The sequence below is a fragment of the Apium graveolens genome, chromosome 8 (assembly GCF_009905375.1).
Source record: "Apium graveolens cultivar Ventura chromosome 8, ASM990537v1, whole genome shotgun sequence".
NCBI lineage: Eukaryota > Viridiplantae > Streptophyta > Magnoliopsida > Apiales > Apiaceae > Apium > Apium graveolens.
The window spans coordinates 81,713,255-81,730,707 of NC_133654.1; the positions used below are offsets into that span (position 1 = coordinate 81,713,255).

Here is a 17,453-nt window from a genome sequence, read left to right on the forward strand (position 1 = left end):
TACGCATTAGTTGGTTGATTGTAAAGGTTAAGTATTATTAAGGGAAATGGAACTCGTGACAACCCGAATCCCCGATCCCGGATTTGGGGGTGTTACAACTTTGCCCTTAACTATTTTTAACTTGACATTGTTTAATATCTCTTCCAAACCTTTTACCTCATACACTTCCAAAATTTTCAAGTCTCTTCTCCAAAATACACTGCTAATGTGATCATAACATTTCCAGAGATCTATAAAAGTGCTTATTGTTATTTCTTTTCATATTACTATTTTGAAAAGTCTTCCAAAAATGTCCAGTATTTTCTTTTTTTTTTATTCCACAAATCCTCCCAAAACAACAATTTATGAAATATTTCTCGCACTATTAATATGCTCTCAACAACTTGTGTTTCCTTGATAAAATTATTTTAATAGTCATCTTTCATGTTATCCATTAAAGGGCACAATCTGTTGGTCAACACTAGTCCGAAAATCTTTGAGAGCTGTTTATTAGACTTGTGGATCTAAAATCATGAACTTGATGGATATTTAAAATCTTGGAAATGAGTGCTACAAATGAGGAAAATAAACGACACAGTAATAAACAAAATAAGTTAATATTTAATGAAGTTTGTTATAATTACGTGAATATATATTTTAGAATAAAATTATATGTATAACTATTACAAAAGTTAGATACAAAATAGTTTCAAATTTAAATTTTACATGACTCGACTACACTCGATTTTTCATGACTTACTTACTTGAACTTAAATAGTTAAAAATTTAAGATTAAGATACTAATTTTAATCTAAAACTACACGAAATATGTCGTGAAACGTGTACGAAATGAAATTACTCTAAAACTACACGAAATATGTCGTGAAACATGTACGAAATGAAATTACTTGAACACGGAATCAATTCTCTAGGGTTTGGTTTGAGTTCCACATTTATGACATGAGAAAAAAAAATACACTTGCAAGTGTGAGTTTCGCATTCATGAGAAACAAAAATACATTTGCAAGTATACAAAACCAATGAATTACAGACGGAACAAAAAATGAAAAATGTAAATCCAATATTAAATTCTGAGGTTTTACTTTACATCTTTTCCTTTTTAAATCTTAAACCCTCGTCCTACGAACACAGAGAGGGAGGAGATTTATAGCGGTGCTCAAATACACACGTAATATAATATTTACTGTATTCTATACACACATATATGGAAAATAGCTCCGGCTACAAAGAATATGTCGCCGGTTTACTCGCCGGCGTCTCCACCGTCGTCGTCGGCCACCCTTTCGACACCGTCAAGGTCACCTTCATTTTCTTACTTTATTTATTTATTTATTTTAATTCGAACTACATGATTATTATTATTGTTTTGTGCTCATGGTTATAATTAAAGAACACAAACATATGGTAATTAGGTTGTGTAAGATAGACCAGCGGTACATTAGTACTTGAGTGGGGTAGTTAATTACTTCGATTTTGTAATGCATTTTTTCGATTTCAATTATTATGTATTAGCTATTGGTTAAATTTGATTCTCGGGTTTTAGTGTAGAAAGTATGTAATAAATTGAGAATGTAATTAGTTTCTTTGATAGGTTTGTAAGAACGATTTTAAGAGACTAGTTTAGTGTGTTGAAATTCGAGGAATCAGCGTAAAAATAGTGCTCCAACAGCTTCTTAGTCTCTTAATACCCATTAGGAGCCTCCCTTCACTCGTTATTTTAAGTACCCTCCTCATGAGAAACTCTTATATTTTTATAATTAACTATTAAAAGCACTCTCAATCTCAATCTATTTAAATTGTACTTAAGTAGTAGAATGTAATTTTGAATTTTCATAAGGAAATATTGAATAAGGAATGAGTTTAATGATATGTCCTATATTACTAAGCGCCAATTGTTTATATTACATTCCAGGAGGGACAACGTCTAGGAGAGTAGCTCTAATACACTTACAAATTGCCAAAATCTTGGTGTTTTGTCAGAGTTTGTGTGTTGATGAAAGCTTGTAGAAGTGTCAAAGAGTAATACAATTTGAACTTAGGACGAATGTACAAGATTAGAAGTGAAGTCTGTATAAGTGTCAAGGAGTAACATAACTTTTAGGGTGTGTGTTTTGTCAGATAGAAGGCTATTGTGGTTACATGCCGAATTCAACCACCCGCTTGGCCCAACTTTACTAGTTACTTCTTACTTAAAATGGGTGGATACACTTCTCTATTTTTTTGCTTAAGTTTTGATTCGTGGTCTTGTGTGAGATGGTTGAAAAAATTGAAAACCAAACGCTTGATTGAATTAGAAGAAGTGAAAAAATTAATGATTATTTAAATTGTGTTTATATCTATTTGTTTAGCGATATCATATGTTTTTAGTAGAAATAAAGGTGTGAGTACGGATAGTGATTTGACGAAACCAATCTTTTAAAATGCGAAAAAAGATGTTAGTAATTTATGAAAATTTGACCACTATTTGGAAAATAAGTGTAAATTATAGCCACCATTCTGTGATTTACTCTTTAAAGATATTAGTTAACGGCAAAGACTTAACAGGAGTTGACGGTAGCCACTTTTTTGAAAGACAACATGAAAAGTTGGCCACTGTAATGAGAATTTGAAAATTTGGCCATTATTTTGATAATTGGTGTAAATTACGGCAACCACTCTAATTTACTCTAAAACTTATTAGCAGAAGTTATTTTCCTTCTCAACTTGTAAGTAGTTTCCGACTTATCAGTCTGTTTACAACTGGATTCAAGGATCTTTTTCGAGTTTAGGCACAAGTTGCAAGACAAAGTGCCCCATTCAAAGTGAGTTTCACTACAAAAAATTTCTTGAAAAATTTCTCAGTTTATTGATAAGACCTCTAAACTACCCAAGATTGAACTGTTAGTTACAAAATATGGCTTAGGAGAATATGGAGAACTGTTAGTTATGTGGTCGCGTGCACAAGTAGAAGGGGAGGCAACATGTGTGTAGGTAGCATGATTTTAATGGTTAGAACAGATTTATCCATATTTTCTGTTGTCATTGCTATTCTACATATACAATGTGTGTGGAATTAGTTATTCACGTCGTATATTATTTTGTTTTATTCTTTCAACCTTGCTTAATTATATACGAGGGAACAACCACAAATGCTAAATGCTGCATACATGAGTTTGTAGCTTTATCGTACAAGTAAACTTAACTACATAGTTGAAATGCATAAAAAATTGAGTCAAATTCAGTATTACATTTAAATAAGCATACAACGGTATACCGGGACTCAATCAACTTCTAACATTTAATAAATATGCGTTATATTATATAAATGCTATTGATCTATGCCTTTTATGTAAAGAACTACACAATTGTATCATAGTGTTAGCAATAATCTATTCTATTTTTTAAAACTGAACTAGAGAAGTCAGCTAGTAGTATGTGCCTAACGGGCTTAAGGTAGCATGTGATTTAATTAGTACTCCCTCCGTCCTCTTTTACATGTCTCTTTCTTACGCATCTTAAAGAAATGTTAGTCCTTGTTTCCCCTAATAATTGCATTAAATTAAGTTGAGTTGTTTCTACACTTAAATTAGTCAAACGTTGGAAGTACAAGGGTACTCTCTAGAAATATTTTTGAAAAAGGTTTTGGAAGAAGAGAATGATAAGTATTTAATGAATATTTTTATATATATGTCATGTAGAAGGAGGCGGAGGGAGTATAGATTATTATAACACCATTAAAGTCAAATACTCAAATGACAGCCTAAAATTTATAGCCTTTTACAATAGTATTTAATGTTTATATTGATTTATAAAAGAATATATATTATACTATTAACTTTAGTTACCCAGACTCTTCATTTTGCTTCGAGTACCCGTGTCGGACACTCGACACTTGGACATGGGTATGGACATTTGGAGGCCAAAAACATGTAAATTTTTCAGAATATCGCCGAGTCCGACACATGGATACGAACCCGTGCCCGATACCCATACCCGAGTCCGGGTAACATAGTTATTAACAATATTTCCATTTATAATAGAATTTAATATATAGATTACTATAACACGGTTAAAGTCAAATTATATCCTTCAAATATATAACATTATATAGTAGCTTTTAATGTGTATAGTTGATTTATAAAAGAGTATACAATGCAATACTAAAAATGTTTCCATTTATAATAATATTTAATACAAATAGTTAAATTATAATAGCCTGTTAGTTCTTGTCATTTTGTGCACTGAGCAATGAATTTGTTAACTTGTTATTGACCTAGTCAACTTTAGTATTACCATTTTATGCGATTTTACGGATTCCGATACTTCTCTTGCTTGACAATCAAGGATAATGGAAAAAACAGAAACAAGAAACTGTCTGTTTTATAAAGAATAATATATAAATCATAAATACGACCAACTATACTGATTATGTTATATTTATATAACATTTTAAGTTTTTTATTCTAGACCGTTTTTCGAATAAGTTCCCAATAGATAATATCTGGGTCATTTGCAAATTTAGACAGAGTAGTCTAAAAAAAATGAAATTCAGTTTTCCAGTGCACCAAGTAATCATTTGGTTAAATGTGGTTTAGTAAATAGAAATTTATTTACTCAGTAACTTGCATATATTTTCTTTCCCTTTGATAGAATAGCTGTTCTCAAGCTAAACAGACTATACAAAACTTATGACATTTGCGGTTCTACATCTTACAATAACAATAGTTGATTATCAGGTGAAGCTTCAAAAGCACAATACCGAAGTTAATGGAATCAAGTACAAGAGTGGCTTGCATTGTACTACAAGGATACTGAAGACTGAAGGTGTATGGTTTTTTACTTCTTATGAAACCCAAAGTAATTACCACTTGTCAAATGATGAGCTAAGGCTATATCAACTCGGCTCTTAAATAATAAAATTTAAAACTTCGAGCTGTTGTGAGCAGTGTTGTTAAAGGCGTGCCGAGGCTGCACGTGCAGCGAGGCGCACTATTAGCGCATAGTTCTTACCGAGGCGCAACGCCTTCAATAATGCGCGCACCTAGAGCCCTGAGGCGCGAGGCGCAGTGAGGCGCGGGGCGCAAAAAACAGTAAAAATAGTCAAAAACAGCCCTAAAACCCATACTTTTTTAAGCCTATAAGTGTTTAGAAATTTGTGTTATCAATAATAACAAAAGTGAAGATATATCCTTACATAGACATGAATATTCTACTTCTTTTCTACTCATTATGTATATATATAGTTTAAATAAATAAATAAATAAATATATATATATATATATTGGGTGTGTATACAAATATATATATATATATAGTGTATATTCTTACAGTTGTAGTGTTATACATACTAATATACCATGTATTAACTTGTTCTTTTGTGTTTCCGGCTACATACTAATATATATGTATGAATTTACACTGTAAAGGAGCAATGGCTACCGAAAAAAGTGATAGTAAAAAAATTAATCCAACATGGAAATTCCTATAAGTTTCATATTCCTATTTGTGGTGTTTTTGCATAATTCTATAATAAATAATTTGTTTTCTAAATAAATTCTTTTCACTTCGATAAGGCGCGCGCCTCGCCTCGCGCCTCATCGTCTATGCTCCAAGGGACCCTAGCGCCTCAGTGCGCATCTCGCCTTTAATAACATTGGTTGTGAGGCTCAGTTTAATTAGGCATTAGAGAAGACATTTGTTGTCACATCTACGTATTTCGATAATAATTATATATCATGCAGTGCTGAAATGCTGAAATAATTGAGTGAATAGTTTAAGAAATAGCGTAATTGCACTTCTCCCACGAATTTGCTATTCGACATCTATAAATCTGAAAATATTTAATGTGGGCAGATGAAATCATCAATATGAATTCATCATGTACATCTTTCAACAGTTATATCTTATATTTGTACTTTAATAGTTACAAATTAAAAAACTCTTGTAATTAGTTGTACAGAGTTCTTGATGTTCACTCCCATCTTTATTTTTGACATTTTAACCTTTGCTTATTCCTCGAAGCCCAACTTGGTTATCTACAACATAACATGTCTAAAGACTATTATATGGAAATTTTCCTTCGACGTAAATGGACTTTCTTGTCACACATCAGCCATATCGCATCCCTCCTTAATCATAATCATAATATCTATAATAGTTATATAGTAAAAGAGGATTATCAACCTTCGTCTATTCTGATCATTCTTAAAAAAACCACGAAGAGAGTTCTACGTTATGGCTATGGAACAAATTATACCTGTGTTAAAAATTTTAGTCCTTAAGTTTCTTCCTAAGCATTTTTTTATAAAGACTATTTAGATGCAATTTAATACTATGTCATTTTATCAAGTTTTCAAAAATTACTTATATAATTGATAATTTTTTGTAGAATGTGTTTCTCATATTTAATTTAGTAATTAATACATAGAAAAAGTAGGAAAAATATCAATTTTTCTTCAAGGCATATCCCGGATATTCATTTTGGAACTAACGTATTGCCTCCTTACTCATCCCTCGTACATATATGCCTTACAAATAAGTAAATATTATCCTCACGAGGAATCCTTCCACCAAGGCTAACGTAAGTAATAAATGATAATCAAATATCCTAGATCTCATATGCTATGTTACTTGGACTCGGCTAGAAGTGTCCGAGACGGTTACGTGTCCAATTATCGGACTCAGCAACATTTTGGAAAATACACATGTTTTTGGCCTAAAGTAAGTGTCCAAGTCCGAGTGTCCGTGTCAGATTGTCGAGTGTCCGACACGGGTACTTGTAGGTCAAATGAAGATTACGAGTAACATAGCTCATATGATCTAGTAGGATTACAGTATTCTCCCATCTCTTTACTTAAGACAAAGTTCGTGAAAGTCCAAATACAAGATGCACAATGTTGATAATGATGAAGATATCTTCATTGCATTGTTGTCACGGCGGTCAACTAGTGGAGACTAGTCGGTATCGACTAGTCGATACTCGACTTGCGAATTGTCGAGTAGTCGGTCGACTAATCGGTCGACTTATTGACTAGTCGATCGAGTAGTGCAAAAACCAATCAAAATTTAAAATGAAGAAAATAAAAAAAATTCTAAAAACCCGCTTAACATCAGCAATAGTCAACATGCTAATTTCAACTTTTATGTCTACGTGTGGGTGTCTTTATATATGTATAAATTGATTAAAATTGAATATACATGTAGTATAATCTATTTATATATTTGTATAGTCAGCTTATCTAAAAGGGAAAATAAATATGTTTGTGTTTAACATTTCTATTTTGTATATGAGTATGAGAATGTTAGACTTTTGTTGTGGAAAACTACGTATATAAAATATATATATTATTATATTATTTAAATAATTATTACTGCCTCTGTCCCATTGGGTTCTCCCATTAGGGGACGGGGAGTTCGGCACGCATTTTAATGCTCCTCTAAAGTATAGTTATATAAATTATTCTGAATTTTTTTTAAAAAAAAATTTAATGTTTGAAGTTTAATATAAAAAAAGAAAATTTTAAAATAAATTACAGAAATATATTTTATATTCAACTTAAAATGCGTATTGAGTATTGAAAAAACATGTAGTGAATTGAATAAGACAGTAGGAGTATTAATTTGTCAACTACTCAGCGACTAGACCCCGAATATTCGACTAGTCGAAGCTGGACCTTCAACGACGTGACAACCATGCTTCATTGCCAATATCTCTACAAAAAAAATCATTTAGTTTAGAGGAAATGGGAGTAATGATTCCACGCCCTGCCTAGTCATAAAATAGAGATGGTATGCGACCATGTTACGGAATCCGACCTCAAAAATTGGGCGTCCGACAATTGATCCTCACAAAGCCTCGAGAAAAAATGGGCATCCGGAAATGGATCCTCACAAAGTCTGGAGGGCCTCGATTGCAATCTTATGAGTTCCCATCCAAATTATTTTCTTCCATCTTAGACAAGAAATTGCAAGAGGTTGCACGAAAGACGAAAACAAAATCATGGCACCAATGACTAAACTAGCGAAGCAAAAAGAGGATTTGAGAAGAATATTATTTTATTCCAAAAAGGAACTAATTACCTACAATAATTAAGTGATGTTAAAGAACGTAAAAGGCCAATGTCCAACAATAACTGAGATGGATAGACCTACCATTACTCATGCATCCGCATCTGACATCACAGAGCTTGAGGAGGATTGAAGTTCTAGCTAAGGTGGCTACCTTCATGCTGTTAGCAAAGCTTTTATGCTGTCAGCAAAGCTGGTCAGGAAAAGGGTATGATAGAGGATGGGGGCTGATTTAGGATTAGGGTAGAAAACTCTCTCAAGGAATTTTAAGAAAACAATGCTTATTTATTTCAATAATAATGTTCTCTGCCGATTTACAAAGATCAAAGCTATATATATAACAATCTACTTTCCTAATTAAAATAATAATAATAAAATAATAATAATAAAATAATTAAATCTATTCTAGATTATTCTAATAAATGGGCTTCCAAAGCTTTCCCAAATACTTTCTTGGGGCTTTTTGACCCGCTGTCCTACGTCAGTTCTCCTCTGCTGAAAAGAACTCGACTCCGTCGAGTTAGTAAAATCACACGGATCATGATAAAGCACTAAAGACTGTTGCATAACCGGCACATGGGAACAATCACAAAAAAGAGTATATCGTCGACCATTCTTGACAACAGTATATGTGTTGGCACGTGCAACATGATAATCATGTCGATCAACAAGCCATGGACGCCCCAAAATGATATCACAAAGCTTCAATGGAAGAACATCAAACATAACTGCATCATTAAACTTCCCAGTTGAAAATTTAACCAAGCACCTCCTTCAAATCCGAAGCTTCGTGTCATTAATCCAAGATTTATCATAAGGATTTGGATGAACCTCTATTATTAAGCCTAACCTTTTACCGTTTGCCGGCCTTGAATAGAATCGGGAAGAACATGCTCTTTCCTCAACGGGCTAGAGAAAGAACTCCTACTGATGCTCCTCCTCAAATCATCCTCAACTGAATATGCAATCTGAATAGCATCCTTTAAAAGAAAGCATCTACTGCCAGCTACTTTACTTGAAATATCATGATTCAAACCTGGACGATACATAGAAATAAGAACATCTTCGTCCCAAGGAAATTCAGATTCTGCAGCTAGACTATAGAGTTTTCGAGTGTAATATGCTATGGTCTTACTTCCTTGCACAAGCTCGGTAAACTAAAGTGAAGCACGCTGTTTATAATCCGCGGGCTTAAATTGGCAAACCAAAGTAGCTCTCATGTCTTCCCATCTTGATTCTTGCCACATGATGATACCCAGATCTTTGATGTTGCTCCCACCATATTCGAGCAATTCCTCTTAACTTTGTTGCAACGAAAACAACTTTCTTGTCCTCAGCCGAATTATACCACTGAAAGAAGTTGTCAACACTATGTAGCCAATCCAGGAATACATCCGGGTCTTGATCTCTATGAAACTCGGCAACTTCAAGTTTCACGGTCTGAAATTTCTGTTCTGGAACATTAGGGGGAGGTTAAGACCGTATACGAAGGCTATCACTAATTGCTTTGAGCGTTGCTCGCACATTGTGCATTTGCAAACTCAAACCTGCTACTGTATCCTCAAGATTCTGTAATCTTACTATTTTCCTCAAATCTCCTATTGTTTTCCTCGATATGTGCATCATGACGGTTGCTTACTTCTCCAGCGTTAACCATTGTGTGAACTGTTAACTTAAGGGCTGGCTAGCAGTTTTCAGATGGGTTTGGGGCTGTTCTGCAGTTACAAAAGGTTCAGGGGCAGTTTGTAATTGAGCAAAAGAAGTCAGGCTACCTTGTTTTTTACAACACAGCAGACATGTGTCTGACTGTACCCACAAAACCAGAACGCAGCTGATGTTCAGAGAAATCAACAATCAACAGTGAGAAAAGAAAAATGAGTTTGGAAGATGGTTGCAGCAGTTGTATATGATGGTTGTAAAGTTTTCTGGTCAACGTCAGCCGGATATGGTGGAAGAACGAAATTGTATGTAAGATGTTCGATAAAAGTTCTGAAAGATATGTATATATGTTGATATTGGTTGGCTGGAATATACTGTTTTCTGGTGGGGCTAGGGTTTTGATATAGATTAAGGCAAAATTGGTGACTGATGATCGCTTTGAATTGGCTCTGAATACCACTTTGATAGGGGATGGGGGCTGATTTAGGGTTAGGGTAGAAAACTCTCTCAAGGAATTTCAGAAAACATAGCTTATCAATTTCAATAATAATATCCTCTGCCGATTTACAAAGATAAAAGCTATATATATAATAATCTACTTTCCTAATTAGAAAAAACTAATAAAATAACTAAATCTATTCTAGAATATTCTAATAAATGGGCTTTCAAAGCCTATTGTACTGTTCCCAAATACTTTCTTTGGGCTTTTTGACCCGCTGTCCTGCATCAGGGTTTAAATGAGTAAATGGCTATATGCGGTCCTTGATGAAGCCTGATTTAGGAGGCCAAGAAGAAGCTCGGGGAAGAGAAAGCCCGAAGGGAAGAGGACTCTTGCTTTATTCTTGGCTTCCTCTTCCTTTCGGGCTTTTTCTTCCCTTCTTCTTGCCCTCCCCAATCTTTTCTTTTTCCTAACCAGTTCAAACTTAAGTTCCTTAGCCTAATTAGCAGTAACCACCCTACAAGGAGTCTAATTAAAATCGCGCATTGTCTTGATACCGGACCACATGTTGTCATCTATACCTTTTTCTCGACTAGTTCTGATGACAGCCGCACCGTCCATAGTGATGTAGGTAGCGTCCTTAGCTAGACCTTTAATCTTCCCTTTAAGCTCCGTGATCTTGGATGCATGAGTCATGGTAGGTCTATCCATCTCTTTCCTCAGTCTAAAGTCAGCCATTTACACTCTTTAACCCCTATTGGTAATCAATATTTTTTAGGCAGAGTTCCTAATTTTGTTTCCAAATCCACTTTTATGCTTTGCTAGTTGAGGGTTGAGTGCCTTGACTTCATTTTGAGACTTCTGATCAAGGATCAAGGAATGCGGTGAGTGCAACCTCTTGCAGTTTCTTGTCTTTTATGAGGAGGAACTTAGTTTAGACTGTAGCCCTTGAGATTGCAGGTGAGACTTAACGAGGATCTATTGCCGTCCATTTCTTAAAGTAAGATCTTGTAGCATGGTCACACCTCATCTTTGAATATTATTGGTGTGGCTCTAGAATCGTTACTCCCGTAACCCTTTTGATTTTGGCACTGGGAGATGTGTCCTATCTTTACCAACATTATGCTTGAAACTTCTTGGAGCTTTGTCTTGAGTAGGTAGGAGAATTCTGCTATCCGAGGCAGTTGTATAAGATTTAGGATTATTTTTTTGGACCTGAAATTTCTTTGCTTATCCCCTGGAGGTTCGGATGAATGGAGGCTCCAGGAGGAGGCATATCCGTCAGGATGCGTAGTGAGGCAATGCATTAGTTTTGAAATGAATATGTACTAAACAAGATACAAGGGGTAATACCTTTAAGAAATAAATATGAGTTCCCTTGAACCTGTACCTGTTCGTGTCATCTTTTTTATGTTTTTTTTTCTTGGTAATTATCCTTTGAGGAGTTAAACGGTTAACCTCTACGGAATCGTTAAACTAAATTCCTTTGTTAACATTACTAGAATTTTTTTTTCTTAGGATAATCTCATTGTAAATCAAATAATTACATGGGCAAGATCACATACTTTGTACATCTCTTTTTCCGCTAAGCAGAATCTATAAAAAGAAGAAAAAAAAGTTAAAAATAAAACAGAATTAAAAGTTTTACTTGTTACCCATCTTTCAAGTCCAAAAGCATACGAGGAAACAAATGAAAAGTTTTTAACCTCTTTTATTACTTTTATTGAACTGAACTCTTTTTAGAACTCAACATCTATAGTTATTCAACAGAAACATACTATAATTTGTAACACATTCTACATCCTAATATATTTTGGACATATCGTACATAAAAAAAGGTCTAGAAATATATAAATGTGATTTATGACACAAGGGATTAGTGGTGGTACCTGTAGGACTTTTACCACGAGATACACTTTGGCACGTATTTGGAAGATAATCTTTAATTCCACAAGAAAGAACAGGCATGATGGTTGGAGTTTGAGAGATATCTCAGAATTATAATTAATTCAAATCAATGATGCTATAAGAAGTCCATAGATAATCTATGTACTTCTTTGAGATATAATTAAGTCAATGATGATATAAGAAGTGCACAGATAATGTATGTACTTGGAGATAGAAGCAAGGCATGCTGACGCTTTACTATATGACCTTACTTCACCAACATTGCCCATGATTATAAGGTGCACGCATCAAAATCCTCTTGTGTTGTTAACTTACCCTTTACCAGTCTCCTCCACTTCATACAGACTTTAAAAAGCTATTATATCTAGATAAATTTGTGTTTGAGTTTTTTGTAGGGTTTATATTTTATATGCCTCTTTGTTTAAATTCTTAGGATGACTGCAAAATAATAGACTTCTACCTTCTTTTTTTTTTTTTTGAAAAATAGACTTCTACCTTCTATATATTTGGGAAGTCCATTAAAATAGACTTCTTCCTGTGAATTTATGTAGAGAAAAATGCCCCCAAGTACATACTTAGGGGAGTTATATGAGTACACAGTGTAATTTAACGGGAAAGTTGTAAATTTTGGTCAAGTTCTGCAATGACAAAAATACCCCTCGTGTATTAACATTAAAAATCATTTGTATCTCACCTAACTTAGGTGAGTACGTACTTAGGAGCATCAACCGCATTCATATATATATTGTTTATTGTTACTATCTTGATGACCAGTTGGCTAATCGGTTACTTGGACCCCGACTCAACTTGTTTGTACAGAGTTTTTTTTGGGGTCTTATTTTACATTCTGATTCCCGCCCCCGATACATGGTCATATGTGCACGGAGTAAACATCTGAAATTCTAAGAATGCTAAATTTTGGCATACGAAAATCCAATATTTTTTAGTTAGGTCATTGTTTAGTCTGAAGCTAGATCAATCTAAATATGGCATGCCAAAATACATAGAAGCTTTTTATGTCCAAAGAATCTGGATAAATGAGACTCCGTGGACTCTACTTTTTCACGGACTCAAAGTGCGGAAAATGTCCACCCAAATGTTCATACTTTTTCATTGTGCTTCATATTTTAAATATTTAAGTGTCCTCTACTCCTCTTCCATCCACCAGAACTGCTATAGCCAAAATTTTCTAGTTGAATAGCTAAAATACATATGACCTCTTACTAGTGCGGAATCTGTTAGATCCACAGGCCACAATGTAGAATAAGATGCATTGCCGGGATATGTAATATTTGGATATACTCACAAAAGAATGCGTAGTACATAGATTTGAAATGTCCAGACTGGGACCGAAATTTGCTGCTAACTTGAGCTTTAGTAATTATGTTAGTTTCAAGCTGTATGCTTGATTTGATTGACTACATGAAAGTAGATTCATGTACTACGTCTTTGTCGAAAAAAATTGTTGTTTTTAGTTTCTCATGTAAAAAAATTTATACCATCTCTTGCACGTGGAGAAGGTGGATAATTAAGTAAATTGACATGGGACTGTTGCTGTCTTTGCTGGCAGTCATTCAAACAATAGTATAATACTGAAAAATAGTATTGTCTACCAGGTTAAAGGACTATACCGAGGGGCAACATCTTCATTTATTGGAATGGCTTTCGAGAGTTCACTTATCTTTGGTATATATTCACAAAGCAAAAACGCACTTCAGGTTTGAGGCATTAAAACTTTTATACTTATAATTGTTGATTTTTTAAACTGTCTTTTGAAATTGAGCCACTGATAATTTGACGAATTACAAATGTTGAGCAATATAAAAGCAGTCATTTTGTCTGTACAAATATATCTATTAACAAATAAACAATATGATACTTAAAGGGAGGAATCCAAAATGATAAGCCACAGCCCAGCTCGATAATCCCTGCAGCAGCTTTTGGTGGAACAATAATTAGCTTTGTATTATGCCCGTCTGAGCTTGTAAAAGTAAGTTTTAAATTCTTAAGCACTGGCAAAGTCACATCCCTTTTCTTGATTTTGACACTGAACTTTTTCAGTGTAGGATGCAAGTTCAAGGCACTGACTCGTTGGTTCCGAACAGCAGTAAATACAAGAGCCCTCTTGACTGTGTTGCTAAAACCTTTAAAACCGATGGGGTACGATCTGCTTACTGTTAGTCAGTTATGTGTGTGATGTAGTTCCAAACTGATCTTACCTTTCAGGTTACAGGCATTTTCCGGGGAGGATTTACAACATTGTTAAGGGAGTCTATTGGAAATGCAGTATTCTTCTGCACTTATGAGCACCTGCGTTATTACATTCATGCAAAATTAAAAAATTCTTCACATGATCCAAGCAATATAGTTGATATAGGAGTTGGAGTGGTGACAGGTGGTCTGAGCGGTATAGCTGTAAGTATAATGATTACATAGGATTGTCTGAAGTTATTTGTAATTTTTTAGCATAATGATCTCAGTTATCAATATTTTAGGAGAACTTCTATTTCCTATCATCTTGTAGACTTCAATTAACCTTTTTCTCCAATTACCGCTTTCAGTTCTGGTCTGCTGTTCTACCGCTGGATGTTGCCAAAACTATTATACAAACTACCCAATGTAAAAGCTCAACAAGAAATCCTTTCAGCATTTTGAAATCAGTAAGAAATTAATTAAAAAGATTTTTCTAAATTTGTGAACTAATTTCTAACACCAAATTATAGATTGCCCAACCTAGGCTCAATTCTTCTTTTTTTTTCCCAGATACACACGAGAGCTGGATTAAAAGGTTGCTATGCTGGTTTTGGCCCTACAATTGTTAGAGCCTTTCCTGCTAATGCTGCTGCAATTGTCTCATGGGAGTTGGCTATAAAAGTTCTTGGGATCAAGCGAGATTAGGAATATTGCACAGTTTGTATCACAGCCACCAAACATATCTTATCATTTCCGTTACAACATACCTTTGTTGCTGCTGTACAGTCATCTAAAATTGCCATATAAGCCTTATTGACATGGCAGAATAGAAATATTACTATAGATACCAAAATGCTTCATATCTTTTTTTGGAGAGCATTGTGCCAACTATTGAAGCGAACATGACTTTATGTCTCATTCGGATGTTTTGTATCAGAAGGAACAAAGAAGTGCTCCTTTATTAGTATGGTTAGTCTGGCCAGTGGGATTGTTGAAGTAATTTCAGTTCAGTATGGAATGATGTAGAGCTTACAAGCAGGAGTGTTCCTGTTCTATACGATTAACTATCTAATGTGGTGGTATTAACCCATGGCGAGGTGAAACACTGGTGGATCTTTTATAATTTGAAGTTTTGTATTCCCTTATGCTGTGATTGCTTCTCTGTCATTTATTTTCTGTTGCTCTTACTTGGGTTGTGTTCGCTTGGGAGGAATGGAATGGGGCAGGAATGGAATGGGACAAGGAATGGAATGGGGCGGGAATGGAATAGTCATGGAATAGAATGAACATTCATTCTTAAATTCTTAAGTCTACTTGTTCAAATTTTTTCGGGCCGAATAGAATGAAATATTTTAATTTTTTTTTGATTATTTTCGTTCCATTTACATTGATATAAACAATGAAATATTTTAGTTTTTTTTGATTATTTTTGTTCCAATTGCATTAATATAAATAATGAAATATTTTTATAACCTTTTTATATATATAATTTTGATTTTATACAAGTTATAGTAATTTCATCATTACAATATCAATCGAGCTAATATCAACAATGTTTTGTTATAATTAATATATCAATTTTTTAAAGAAAACAAAGTTCAACCAATCACTTATTTTGATTTCGAAAAATGAAATAAATATATTTTAATAGGCAAAATAATGTGCACCAATAATAGAAAGTCACAATTTTTACACTAACTTTTGCAAAAGGATAGAAAAAGTGAAACAAACCAAAAGTAAAATAAAAATACCAATTCTAGAAATAGAGCAATATTGTGAAAATATACAGTTGCATGTTTTAAATCAAAACATCAACAATACCAGATTATTAAGTGTAATTTCAGAAGTATCAAATTCATAGAATAAGTCCTGGAGCCAAGTCTACCTAAAGCCAACCATACTTATAAAACATGGACAAGTTTCTTCTTCTCTTCATCTGATGCTCCGAAAAAAACACCATCAAATTCTCGCTATCCGCTATTTTCTTTGCAGCCTTAATTTTTTTTACAACATTAATGCCAGAAATCTTTGACGACTCCTCCATTATTTTTTTTCTTCCAAATTGTGACTTTCTGCAGCAATAAGCAATCTTGTCGAACTCACAAACTCGGCTGCTATTACTTTAGTAGAACTCGCAAACTCAACAGCTATCAGTTTCGAAGCATTATACATTGCTTCGATCTCGATCATTGGATCACCATCGACTTTTCTTTTTTTAAGCCTTTCCGACATGTTGACTCATCAGAATTCTGCATCATTGACTCATCATCAGGCAAGTCAGCAAGTGCTCTTTGAGTAGCAGTTTCATCTGCATTAATTTCTTTTTCCGCCTCAAATGCATTCTCAGCATGACGACCTGTTGCTCTGTCCTTGCCAAATATTGTTGAAAGATCATCAGGGAATGACGTGCTCGTCCATTTTGCAGCCCCAAGATGTGCCTTTAAGACAACTAGTTATATTAGTAAAAATATTATACTAATCAATTGATTTAGAAATATTAAAATGAACTACTTATCTCATTCTACATATTAGAATATTTTTTCTTAGAAATAAAGCAGTTCAATGGTTAATGCATAGCTAAGGACATGGTATTTTAGTAGAGTAATTTTTATATATGTTCATTTCTCACATTTACCGATTGACAATTGTAGCATACAATCTCTCATTTAGTAAATTAGATGTTAATACCTCCAAAGTAAGGAGCATATTCTTAATATGAAGAAAACAATGCATAACGACACTGGAATAGAACACCCATGTTGACGCACACTAAATTGTAAATTTGGTGAACAAGCTGCAAGAACATTTGTTGTAATTTCACCTCTCCTATTTCTGTACTTTGGTCTCTCTTCTACAGGGATAGTCATCTTAATATGTGTCCCATCCAAGGCTCCCAAACAATTCTATTAAGCCAATTATAATAATGAATTAATTATCAACATGCATGAAATGAAAATAATACATAATTACTATATATTGAATATACCTTAAAATACTTCCACTTATGATCAGTTGAATTGCTTTGAATCGGTTCAAATTTCTTGAAATAATCTCCTTGCAATCTCAAAACTCCATTTAATACCTCATGAAAAAACCTACTAATCGATTGTTTGGACCTTTGAAAGTGAGTGTGAATACCTCGCATTTTTGTGTGGTTTCCTAATATATATAAAAATATTGCAACTTTTTCGATTATATCAACATGCTA

At 33.9% G+C, this 17,453-nt stretch overlaps 1 protein-coding gene across 2 annotated transcripts; it reads left to right on the top strand.

Annotated features, from left to right (window-relative positions):
• Nucleotides 1-972: 972 nt before the first annotated feature.
• On the top strand, nucleotides 973-15,609 carry LOC141678781 (mitochondrial arginine transporter BAC1). Of its 2 annotated transcripts, XM_074485167.1 has the most exons (8): nucleotides 974-1,297; nucleotides 4,716-4,805; nucleotides 13,669-13,770; nucleotides 13,938-14,042; nucleotides 14,114-14,212; nucleotides 14,279-14,467; nucleotides 14,614-14,712; nucleotides 14,816-15,609. In XM_074485167.1, the coding sequence occupies exons 1-8, from the start codon at nucleotides 1,205-1,207 to the stop codon at nucleotides 14,948-14,950; spliced, it is 912 nt and encodes a 303-aa protein (XP_074341268.1). In that variant the 5' UTR covers nucleotides 974-1,204; the 3' UTR covers nucleotides 14,951-15,609. The 2 variants fall into 2 exon arrangements, with proteins under 2 accessions (XP_074341269.1, XP_074341268.1); XM_074485168.1 differs by lacking the exon at nucleotides 4,716-4,805 and having other exon boundaries at nucleotides 973-1,297.
• The last annotated feature ends 1,844 nt before the right edge of the window (nucleotides 15,610-17,453 follow it).

Excerpts from the sequence above, each read along its gene's own strand:
- LOC141678781 (XM_074485167.1), top strand. The coding sequence starts at position 1,205 with ATGGAAAATAGCTCCGGCTACAAAGAATATGTCGCCGGTTTACTCGCC. Across the intron at positions 4,806-13,668 it reads GGATACTGAAGACTGAAGGT|GTTAAAGGACTATACCGAGG; the intron begins GTATGGTTTTTT and ends ATTGTCTACCAG. Across the intron at positions 14,713-14,815 it reads CTTTCAGCATTTTGAAATCA|ATACACACGAGAGCTGGATT; the intron begins GTAAGAAATTAA and ends TTTTTTTCCCAG.